Genomic DNA, 13,031 nt, shown 5'->3' with positions numbered 1-13,031 from the left:
TGAGAATAGCTGATATGACTCCCTTTTTTGTCGTCCTGTTCCCAAACAGAACTCTCTCTCTCTCTTTTTTATGAATCTTTAATTAATAGGATCTTGGGACCACTAGACTAAAGGTACTAATAAAAAATCCACCCCACCCCCCAACCTGCAACACAGAAGGGTTTGTTGCCAAAGTGAAAGAAGGAGCTGGCCTGTGGTCCAGTTTGGAAGAAACTCAAGTTTTAGGCTCAATTTTGCTTCTTTGAGAGATTGTCTTATATTTTTAATCATACTACTGCTGAAATAATAGGAGGAAAACAATTAGAGACCTAAGACAGTAGCCACAAAGAAGAGGCAAACTATTTTTTTTAACAAGCTGTATTGTAAAAAACGTAACTGCCTATAGATAATTTGGTTCTGCCTAGCATCCCTTGGAACTGCCCTGTAATAAAAAGAAAAAAAAACTGTGGAGGCAATGGTTCCCCACCCTCCTTTATGGAGAAAAAGAATTGTTATTCATTCATGATACAATCTAAAGAGTAAATGTTCTTTTATATGTAGTTTCCCAGATATCATAAAACAGGCTATGAGGAGTCAGTCTGACCAAAATATAAATTAGTGATCAGGCCCTAAATTTTAAAAAGCATAGGGATAAGCTTCTCAACAAAAATAATGCTATGCTATTCTGATGACTCATTTTGTAGTGGTGATAACTTGGTTCTTGAAGGTTTTTGCCAGAGTGCAAATTACACCAGGTTTATGGTACTGAAAAACTCTGAGCATGAGCCCATTTGGTTCTCAGAACCAGCTTGGTTAAGAGAAGGCTCATCATTTGGCAAAACTGGGACAAAACATTGTTGGTGGAGTTGTGAATTGATCCAACCATTCTGGAAGGTAATTTGGAACTATGCCCAAAGGGTGCTAAAAGATTGCCTGCCCTTTGATCCAGCCATAGCACTGCTGGGTTTGTACCCCAAAGAGATCATAAGGAAAAAGAATTGTACAAAAATATTCATAGGAGCGCTTTGTAGTGTCAAAAATTTGGAAAATGAGGGGGTGTCCTTCAATTGGGGAATGGCTGAACAAATTGTGGTATATGTTGGTGGTGGAATACTATTGTGCTCAAAGGAATAATGAACTGGAGGAATTCCATGGGGACTGGAACAACCTCCAGGAATTGATGCAGAGTGAAAGGAGAACCAGGAGAACATTGTACAGGGACTGATACACTGTGGCACAATCGAATGTAATGGACTTCTCTACTAGCAGCAATACAATGATCCAGAAAAATTCTAAGGGACTTATGAGAATGAATGCTATCCATAGCCAGAGAAAGAACTGTGGGTGTTTAGAAACACAGAAGAAAAACAACTACTTGATCACATGGGTCGATGGGGATATGACCGGGGATATAGACTCTAAATAAATAATCACCGTAGTGCAAATATCAATAATATGGAAATAGTTCTTTATCAATGACACATGAAAAACCCAGTGGAATTGCTCGTTGGCTATGGGAGGGGGTTAGAGGGAGGGAAGGGAAAGAACATGAATCTTGTAACCATGGGAAAATATTCTAAACTAACTAATTAAATAAAATTTTCTCAAAAAAAATAAAGAGAAGACTCATTACAAATCTGGGCATTATGTATGTGATAATTGGGAGGGGGCTACAACAACTCATGAAATGAACAAAAAATTTTAAAAATTGCTTCTCAACATACATGGCATCCTTGTGTTTCTGTAAAGACTGCAGAACAGTGGTAATGGGGTGCTAAAAATCACACAATTCTCAAACTATCTGAAAATACTAAATTGTCACTACTCAAAGGAATGACTTTTGTTCCACTGCTGAAGACCAGTATAATGGAAAAATTTCCAGACTTGGAATCAGATGAGTTGAGTTCAAGTCTATAAATTACAAGTTATGTGATTTTAGGCAAGTCACAAATTCTGAGCATCAGCATATATAAAATGGGAATAAAAATAATACCTAGTTCACAGGGTTGCTAAGAGAAAGTAGTTTGTAACACTGTAAAATACTTCATAAATTCAAGCTTTGAAAGACTCAAATGATCTATGGAATTCATGAAAATGAAATTTAATAAAGATAATGGCTCTCTCAAAGATTACCAATAATTCCAACCTAAATTTGACGATTTATTTTTCTTAGTCCTTATCCTTGCCGGTTTTTAATTACCAACGACCATCATCTAATTCTATAAATCCTCTCTTCCCTTGGCTTCCATGATACTTCTCTTTCTAGGTTCTCCTTCTATTGATATGATTGCTCCTTCTTGGTCTCCCCTATGCTAAGTCATCATCCAGTTCCTACCCTTCAAGTGATGCCCAGGGCCATGCTTTTCTTTCTTTCTCTATACTATGGTGATCTTGTCCCATCTCATCCATTCAATTATCATTATGCAGCTCCAATCTAAATCTTAGATTCTATCCCTGCACTTTGTTTTCTGGATATCTCCAAGGGATGTCTCCCTGGAGTATGAAGCTAAATATGTAAAAAAACTAAACTTACATACCCTTGTCCCAAATCCTCACCATCCCCAAATCCCCTTGTTTGTTTTGAGCTTACTATCATCCTCCTATTCACCTCTGTTCATAGCTTGGAAAGCCTCCTCTACTATTCCTTCTCTCTTGCCTTTGATATCTAAATCACTTACTAAATAAATCCAATCAACTCTACCTACACATCAACTCTATAATTTGTTTTTTTATTTCTACTTACAGTTCCTGCCCTAGTTTGAGCCCTCATCACCTTTTTTTTTAAACCCTTACCTTCCGTCTTGGAGTCAATACTGTGTATTGGCTCCAAGGCAGAAGAGTGGTAAGGGCTAGGCAATAGGGGTCAAGTGACTTGCCCAGGGTCACACAGCTGGGAAGTGTCTGAGATCAGATTTGAACCTAGGACCTCCCATCTCTAGGCTTGACTCTCAATCCACTGAGCTACCCAGCTGCCGCCCCCCCCCCATCACCTTTTGCCTAGACTATCATAACAGTTTCCTAACAGGTCTCCCTGTTTTTAAGCTCTCTCCTATCTAATCCATGCTCCACAGAGCTAGCAAAAATATTCTCCCTAAAGCATGAGATGTGTTGATATCACTTCCCTGCTCAAAAACCACTTATTGTTCCCTATTAGGATACTTGTTATCCTAAGGACAAGATACAGATTACTTAGTCTGGCATTCAATGCTTTATACTGAAAAAGATAAAAATTAAAATTTCCTCTAGTTTCTACTGTATAGATTTCTATTACATTGATTCTACAATATAATTTATTGTGTTGTATTGATTTTTATAATTGAGTGTGCATTTGCCAAAAAAAGTCATCTTTCTACATCCTTGAGTTGATATCAGAAAATCAGTTTTTTGTCTCAGTTTAAAGCCATAATTAAAAGAAAAACTCTTTTCTACCATACCTTATCTTCAAAGGCCTAAAAGCTGATCTGGTATATTTCTACAAAGTATATTATCTGTCCTTGCCTGTCCTTATACAATTTATTGGTTAATAGTAGACCAACTAATAAATTGATCATGCTGTCTCTCAATTTATCTTAATTTTCAGTGTAACAATACAATCTAGCTCCCATATAAACTTTCCTATTATACATTATAGTACTATTCTCTTTCATGTTTTCTACATTCCAGGAAAAATAGACTACTAACTGTTCACGCAACACATTTCATCTCCTGTTTCCATGTAGTCCTACAAATTGTCCCCTTTGAATGGATTCCTTCCTGATCAATGCCTTTCAAAAGCTTCTTCTTAGTTCAAGGTTTATATATCAGGTGCCAATTCCACTGCAAAGTATTCCCTAATGCTCCAGCTGCTAGTACTTTTCCCCTTCTCAAACAATGTACTACACTTTATTATAAAAATATGTAGATGCTATATGGCCCCAACAAGATATAAACTCTTTAGGGGTAAGGACTTTTTAATTTAATTTTTGGCTTTGTATCACCAGTGCCTATCATACTGCTTTGCACATGGTAGTTATTTAATAAATGTTAAATTTGAATAAATTTTCTACATTCTGGTTCAAAAAAATCAACCATACAAATACAGTATAGAAAAGTATGGCTACGTAACAGTTATGTGAAAGAGATCAAGGAGTTTTGATGGGCTGATAAAGAGAGGAAAGTCCTATTGTCTTCTGTACTGGTTAGAATACTGATTCATACTGACTTTAAATCTGACAGTCAAATTTTGGGAAGAATATTGACAGTTTAGAGAGTGTCCAAGGAAGGACATAATAACTGTGAGGAGAATAGAAACCAAGTTTGTTCTAAGATAATGAGTTCAAGAATCTAAAGAAATCAAACCTACTGAAGTGCTGAGTCCAGGGAGATGCTGGTTATTTCCTCCCTTCTGCACAGCTGAATTTCACATTCTCATGTAATACTAACTCCATGAAGGATGGCAGCAATATAATTCAGGCCTTGCCTAGTTCTGAAGTATTGCTGGAGAAAACTTTTTCAGAAGTATAGTAAACAAAATTAAAATCAATGTTTTTTTTAAATATGACAGCTCTAGGAATGGAATTCCTGAATACTGTTTTAGTTTGGATGAACTGTACTTAAATGAAAATGCAAGTTCCTTATGATCAGTCTTGTCTTGGGTTTTTCTCTTTATATTCTTGGTACCTGGCACTCTGCTTTACAAATTATAAACATTTGTTGAATACAAATGAATTCAAGTGCTTAAAAGACTGTCAAGGGGATGAGGAACTAAGTTTGTTTTACTTTCCTTGAAAACAGAATTAGGAGCAATACACTAAAGTTACACAAAAGTAGATGTCATCATAGAAGGGGAAAAAAATTCTAAAAAGTTAAACAGATTATCTTTGGAGTTTGCTCTTGTCTCCATTGACGGAAGTCTTTAAGCTAGAAATATTACATTTCTCGGAAATGTTACCAAGAGGGCTCCTACTCTGAATGAGACACACAACAGAGTTTCTTTTTGTAATTCTTTTTTCCAATTCTAAAATTTTATGATTTTGTGATACATATTTTGGGAAAATGATACAGATGGACAGTGAACTGGGCTTCAGAATTAGGGGGAGGAGTTTGGAATAGATTATATTTGAAAAGTAACCAAGTAATATCCCTATATGTGTATATATATAAATAATAAGTATGTGTGCATATATATATATATATATGCACACATAAAACCTCACCTAATTATATTATTTTTTTAAAAAGAGCCATAATGTGATCATATTATTGTGTGTTAAAAAATTTTAGTCCCTAAAATATATTTGTAGAAGATTTTTTGTTTGTTTTAAACAAATGGACTGAAAAATTCTTGGAATTGTTTTTCCTATATTTTCTTTTTACCCACTTAAAACTAAAAATACCTACTAAGTGAAATCTCAAGAGTAAAATTTAATAAAGAAAAGGTTTTGTTCAAGAGTAGTCAGATCCATGTGTCAAAGGACAAATAAAGAATAAAGACCATTCAAGTTTTAAAAATGTCTTCATGAGAGAAAAATTAATATTGAACCTTCCCATCTCTCCCACCCTAATTTCTAATTCATAAATGTAAAATTGATGACTTTAAGAAATCTCTAGTTGCCCTTGGTAACTTACTCAAGAAAGGTAGAAAGGAATGTATGGGTTATTCAGAAGACTTACAAGGATATCTCTACATAGGAATGCCAAATCATCACTACACACCTATAGAATACTCATTATTATTAAATACAATATACTAAAAGACAATAGTACTTTTAGATATTCTATTAATCAGAAAAAGGATTGATAAATTGTTGATAAATATGTAAATGATTTCTTATTCTTTTTAATAATGGGAAAATTAATGTTCTAATTACCAATGCATGGCACAGTAGTAATGTCAAAACTGAGCAGCAATATTTCCAAATGTCAAATTCATCATTTAAATGATGTTGTACTTACATTCTTCTTGATCTTATTCTTGATTGTTTCAATAACCCCAGCCTCTTCACTTTCACATAATTTCTCTGTCGTTTTCAAGTCATCACATGCCAACTGCATTTTTTCTTCCTCAAATGTCATCATGGCATTCTTCCAGAAACAAAAATGTGAAAGACTGAATTATAAAGTATCAGAAAATTTAAGACAACTTATTACATCCAGACTTTGACAGGGGAAAAATGCATGCAACATAAAATTAACTAGTCCCCAAAAAGAAAAAAAAATTCTCCTTCAATTAGTTCTTACAAAAAGAAAAAATTCAATAAAGGCTTTAAATTTTCCATAATCAAAATTTATCTTGGATTCAATTTCCTACTGGTAAATCTAATATAAAAAGCTACTATATTACATCAGCAAAGAAAAATTTATACAAATAAACCTGTATGTAATTAATTACTGATTGAAACAATCTTTACTGCACTAAATTTGAGTGTTTTATTACTGTAAAGAGTAACAAAGGCCTTTTACCCTCTGATTAGCACAATCTCCACTTTCACTCTCAGTACTCAGTTCTAAATCCATTCTGCCTTCTTAGAAGGTTTCTAGTTCCATAAAATGTCTCAGAGAAGTTCAAGGGGAAACTATGAAATATAAGTCATTTTAGAACAGACTCAAAGAATATTGGCTGTAGATCATTTAGTTCGATGCCTTCATTTTATAAAAGAGAGAACTACAGTATGAATCATTTAAGGTCACAGATATTTAGGTAAACAATGAGACTGAAATCCAGTTCTATGGACTACTAGATCCTGTAGATTTTCTACTATACTACAATATCATAGACTTTTTGAATGTCAGAAATAGACATGATCTCAGAAATTATCTAATCTGACACTGGAAAGTCTTTTCAAAAGTTTACAATGGTTTTAGATTGCTAAAAACAAAAGACCCACTGGGGAAAAAAACAACAACAAAATTATTGTGTCCTCAGAAAAAAAACAGTGATACCTAGCTTCTAAGTCACATTTTCCTGCTCAACTAGTTGCTGTCAGAGGGAGGAAGAAAAGGCAATAATAAAAGCTTTTATTAATGTTATCATTACTACTAACATAACTTCAAATTCTTTAGTACTTTCACATATAAAAAGGAAAAACAAAATAAAAAATACCTCCCATCTCCACTCATCTTTATTAAAACTTTAGGAGGGATAATAGGGCAGGCACAATTATTTTACATATGAGAAAACTGGAGCTTAAAGGATAAGATATTTTGCCTAAGGTCACATGGCTAGTAAGCAAGTAGAAAAAAAAATAAAGACTAGAAAAAAAAACCAAGGTTTTTTTGAGACCTAAAATCTAATGATTTTCTTATACAGTAAGATTCTTCTTTAATACAGAGGTAATGCTGACCATCTTACATATTTCTTTACTTGATGCCATTTCCTGGTCTGCTAATACTAACTGAGGAGACTAGACAATGCCGTGAAAAGAGTGTAGGACCTGGAATCAGGAAGACAAAATCCAGCCTCAAACACTTACTAGCTGTGTGACCCAGGGAAAGTCACTTAACTTTTGTTTGTCTCAGTTTCCTTATCTATAAAATGGAGATAGTTGTGAGGATTAAATGAGAAAATAAATCTAAAGAGCCTAGCATGGTGCTTGGCACATAGCAAATACTATATAAATATTAATTGCGTTATTATTTCTATTCCTTCTGTGATTTGGTCAATCCCCCCCACCCCAATCTATGCCACTACTTGCCAATTTATAATTGGAGGAAAGGAATGATTCTGTAAAATTCATCTACTGTTAAGATTTTCTAAAACACCCTTCATTTAATGGGGTTTTTTTGCACAATACCTCATAAAATTTTCTAAATATGAGTTAAGCAAAAGTGCTCAACTTAGTAACTCTTACCTACTATTCAATTTATTGCCAATGATAATTGGCAAACTTTGATTTGCCTATCCTGACCCAGATTCATAATTATATTACAGTATAATTTTATCACTTAAACTCAAATCTCATTCCTTTTAATAATCCTAGAGAGAATTTTCTCTTCTGGGCAACTTTTTCAACTGTACCTATGTTTTAACAATTGATTTTTTCTAATAAAATATAAAAGTAAAAAAAAACTAAAATACAGCATTCACAAACAACTTAATTTTTAAATTAAGAAGAAAAATGGCCCAGTATGCATAGCTTAATAATACAGGCTTATTTTCAGTTTCAAATTCTATATTATTTTTTCAAACAATAGGTAAAGAAGAGACATGAAGCCTATTTATTCTTTTCTCCCTTTGTTTTATTCCCAAGTAAACTTACCAAAAAGCTGACAAAGCTGGCTCCAAAACTCATTAACGGGCTATGATTTCTGTCAAGGAAACAAAAATTATTCCCAGGTTAATCTTGATGCCCCCTTTTAAAAGTATGATAATCATTATAATGATATAATCTTGGCAGTAGAAGGGTAGAAATGCTTCACTATCTCAGGCAGATGAAGTTCTCTCAAACAGAAACCAAGAAACCAAGAAGGCTCTTTGGAATAGGAAGCCACATGGGCAGTGCATTTGCTTCTACATTTTCAAGTCAATAATGAGAGATTTATAAAAATAGATTTCCATTCTACAAAATGTTCAGAATAGGGATTAAAAACCAAGGCTTCCAATCCAGTGCTCCTATAGGTGCTACAGATATATCTACTGAAGTTACACAAAATAAAGTTTTTGTTACCTCAGCCAGCTGATGTGTACTATGTGACTATAGGGCAAGTCACCTAACTTTTCAGTGCTTTAAGCAACTCTCTTAAGACTATAAATTACAATCAATTAATTGACAAACATTTATTAAGTGCCTATTATGTGCCAAACACTGGAAATACAAAGAATGGCAAAAAAAAATAGGCCTTGCCCTTTGGAACTCAAAATCTAATGGAGAAGAATACATGTAAACAGCTACATACCAAATACATGATATAGGATAATTGGGAAATAATCAGCAGAAAGACTTAAAAGGAGACCAGAAAAGCCTTCTTGTAGAAAGTGGAATTTAAAGGGGGAATTTAAGGAAGTCAGGAAAATCATGAGGTAGAGATGAGGAGGGAGAGCACTGTAGGCATGGGGGACAGCCAGTGAAAATGCCTGGAGAATTAGGGGAGAATCTTGTGCAAAGGACAGCAGGGGTTTTAAAGTGTAAAAAAGAAGAAACCTGGAAAGATAAAGAGGGACAGGGAGTTATGGAGACCTCTGAACACCAAAGAAAGATTTTGTATTGATCCTAGAGATAACAGGGAGCTCCTGGAGTTTGCTGACTAGGGGAATAACATGTTGGACCTATGCTTTAGAACTTTGACAATAATAGGGAGGTTTGGAAAGGGGAGATGGTTTGGGGTAAAAGATAATTTAATTTTAAACATGTTAAGTTTCAGATGTCTCCAGGATATTCTGTTCAAGACATCTAATGGATAGTTGGAAATATAAAGCTTGAGGTCAGCAGAGAGGTTAGGACTCGATAAATAGATTTGAGAATCATCAGCATAAAGATGATGATTGAACTGATGGGAGACTATGAGATGACCAAGTGAACTAGCATAGAGGGAGAAAGGGACCCAGGATGGTTTCCTGTGAACCTATGACATGACCTGGAGGAAGATACAGACAAGGAGACTAAGAAGGAGTGGTCAGTTAGGTAGGAGGTTTAGGGGAGAGTATTGTCAAGAGAACTAGGAAAGAAGATAATATCAAAAAGAGGGTGCCTGACATTGCCATGGCCTACAGAGAAACCAAGAAGGATGAGGGTTGAGAAAAAGGCCATTGGATTCAGAAATTAAGAGAGCATTTTGTTTGAGGAGATCAGAAGCCAGACTGTAGAGTTAAGAAAAGAATGAGAAAAGATAACATAGAAACACCTAGTGTAGATAACTTTTTCAAGGAACTTGACCACAAAAGGCAGGAAAGACATGGGATGTGAATTAATAGGTATAGAAGGGTCAAGTGAGGGCTTTTTTGAAGATGGGGAAGACATAGGTATATTTGTAGGCAGTAGGAAAGGAAACAGAGAATGAATGAGAGAAAGGAAATGGTAGTGGGGGTTTCTTTTCCTATAGTAAGAGATCCATCTGGAAACTTGATAAAAGGGTGTTGTCACCCTTCAACTCAGCTGTGGGAGACTGGTTGATGTAATGGGGCTTCTCTTTCCCCAGAGGCTGAAGGTCAAACAGGATATGCTATAAATGGTATCTATCTAATTCCTACGCACTCATACACTGACTAGAGACCAACTAGGAAGGAGAATCATGAAGATGAGGCAGAGTATAACAGCTACTCTTCTCTCTTCCCTCTAGTGGCTGGACATCAGAGAGGAGACACCAAAATTATAGATCTGATATGCTATAACAGGAACTCCCTTCAATGATGAAATCACAGGTCTAGGCTCACCTCCAATCCTAAAATGTAGGGAGAATAGTATTAAATGTTAAACCTCAATGTCCTGTCCTTAACAGAGAAAAAGAGCCCCAATCCAAAGAGTTAAAAGAAAGGGGCTTGAGGGCAGAAGAGTAGAATAACAAGAAAGGGTGGTGAATCAATGATCAGTCAGCTAGCATGAGACTTGAGCAAACAATATATAACAGAAAAGGGAGAACAATTTCTAATAACAGAGGAAAGGTGAAGACAAGCTTCTTAGGACTGTATCAATAGGGAGTTAAAGGCAGAGGAATAGAGAGTAAAAAGAAACAATAGTATAGATAAAGTAAAAGTTATTCATAAGTCAGTTGTTTGAAGATTGGAGACTGTATCCTATATAATACTGTTACTTCTATTATAAGGAACTAACCAGCATTAACTAAATTTCAAATCAAATCAATTTAAATTACATTCCACTAGCAACCTATGAGACTGATGTTACACTATTTAAATAAACTTCTTTCAAGAGTGAGTGTGTATAACATATTTGTACTTTTTAAAAGTATATAAGCCTTAAAATAGTGTACATATAACTAAAGTACATACATGTACCTTTCAAAGTGTACATATCTAATTTATAAGTATAATTTTGGGATAGTAACCCCATTCATTAATGATAGCTTTGAATTTTAAATCTTAAAATGACCTCAAAATTGAAATCTTGTAAAGATTTTACAAAATAAGTTTTCCATGAAAAACTGAACTTCAATGGAAGATGGAATTTCAGAGATGGAAAGTACCTTAGAAAATCACCTAGTCCAAATCTTCTAATTTTGCAGATAAGGCTACTAAGACTTAGGAAAGTGAAGCAGTTTCCATAAGGTCACACAGGCAATAAAGTAAATGACTCAGGATGGGGTGGGAGGTTGGGAGGACGGATAAGAAAGTCACTAATTTGTATCTACTCAATCAATTATAACAACTATATTCTTTGTTTCACTTTTACTGTCATGAGTGAACAACTGACAGAATTGAATTCAGGCTACCAAGAACCAATATTTGAAAAGCCTTCTAAAAATCAATTAGGTGCAAACACACACACACACACACACACACACACACACACACACACATGCTACAGTTATACCCATACCACTAAAACAGAGAGACAAAATTGTAATTTAAAAAAATAAAACATATTTGGTCATAATTCATTATTTATCTTATGAATGAGATTTTAAAAAGAAATCCTACTTCTCTCCTCTTTTTCTACTTTCCATCATTTGCTCAAAGGAAAACTACCACTAGGCAGCTTCCATGTTAGCAAGGAAAGAGTGATGGTGGATGGGAATGGTTTTTGGTTACTTGGTCTTTTTTAGTATTCACTTCATAGACAAGTTTTGCTGTATCTACATTTTGCTTAAAGAAATAACCCAAAGCATGCCTCTCTTACAACATTAAGTACATTTCTGCCTTTGATTTACATTTCTATTAGTTAGTAGCCTCACACAGAAGACTACAGGATCCTATAATTAACATCTTTATTTATTCTATAAGCAGCATGTATGCTTAGTTGTTTCTACTCCCACTTACTGAAATCCCCTGGAAATAGGGTGTTTAATGGCATATTTAAATCTTTTGTCAAAAGAATGATGGTTGAAATTGTTTTCTGAGAAGCTACTGTCTTAAGAAAAATGACTTAATTCTTCCAAGGTTTAAATGAATAGGAAGAATGTTATGCCTTATATAAATCTTTGCCAAGCCATGTACCCTTAACAACCAGAAAAATAAATACCATCATACTGTCAGTATTTTAAATCTGAGTTACTTCTTTCTTCAATATCTCTATCATAATGAAAATTCAATACACAGTCAATTATTTGCTAATTTGCTGTAATGTACCAGTTAGGTACCAAAGATGGACAGTCTTTTCTCTTTCTTCCCAAAAAGTTTTTATATAGAGAAAAGAGAAATGTCCAAATAAGCATAATGCATAGAAAGGTATGATCAAGAATGAAAGGAGGCAAAAAGTGCTAAGAGTTCAGAGTTTTTGGTTGAGAAGTTCCCCTCAAGGACACACAAATGAAGCCAGAAAGGGATTTTACTATGGAATTTTTTTTTTTGGCTGATGCAATCTAAGACTATTCTAACTAATCCACCACTCCTCTCTTCCTGGAAAACATAGACAGAGCAATAATATACTGCAATTGAATTTTAATGTGGTTGTCATATTCACTGACAAATATTGCAAAGCTGTTTGGATTGAACAGGTTGGATGCTACATACCCACAAAAAGAACAAATCATTAAAAATGTTAATGCTTTTTAAAAACGAGTTTCAAAAATAACAAAGTAAAATTATCACTGCTGTGCTAAAATCAATTAAAGAAATATTAAATTTCATGAAAACAGGCTTTTATAAAAGTAGGTTAGTTGGATTAAATGCTAAAAAATGTTCTTTTCCAAGAGAATGTTTTTTAACCAGTTGTCATTAATGATATGCAACAAGATAATTATGATTATCATTTTTTTAATTTAAAAAGGAAATAGTCATCCCCAAACAAATGATTCTCATAATGAGTTTGTGGACATATTATCTACATACTTTAAATATACACTCCAAAAATATACAAATGCATTCAAATTTCAAAATAGCAGGCATGAATTCCTGTTATCAATTCTAATGATCATGATAATGATATTACTAAATATAATAGTTTTTCCAATACATTAAAATG

The 13,031-nt window shown here is 34.1% G+C and overlaps 1 protein-coding gene across 2 annotated transcripts in view; it reads right to left on the bottom strand.

Moving 5' to 3' along the window:
* The window catches only part of TTC39C (tetratricopeptide repeat domain 39C), a 110,767-nt gene that overhangs the window by 72,201 nt on the left and 25,535 nt on the right, over window positions 1-13,031 (bottom strand). For both annotated transcript variants that reach the window (XM_001362747.5, XM_007487605.3), the window contains exons 2-3: window positions 8,217-8,265; window positions 5,914-6,042 (exon numbers count right to left, since the gene is read on the bottom strand). In XM_001362747.5, the coding sequence (XP_001362784.1) occupies window positions 5,914-6,042; window positions 8,217-8,265 (178 nt within the window). The remainder of the gene's footprint in view (window positions 1-5,913; window positions 6,043-8,216; window positions 8,266-13,031) is intronic.

This window comes from Monodelphis domestica, chromosome 3 (genome assembly GCF_027887165.1).
Source record: "Monodelphis domestica isolate mMonDom1 chromosome 3, mMonDom1.pri, whole genome shotgun sequence".
In the NCBI taxonomy this organism is placed as follows: domain Eukaryota; kingdom Metazoa; phylum Chordata; class Mammalia; order Didelphimorphia; family Didelphidae; genus Monodelphis; species Monodelphis domestica.
This window is presented reverse-complemented; position numbering and strand designations above follow the sequence as displayed.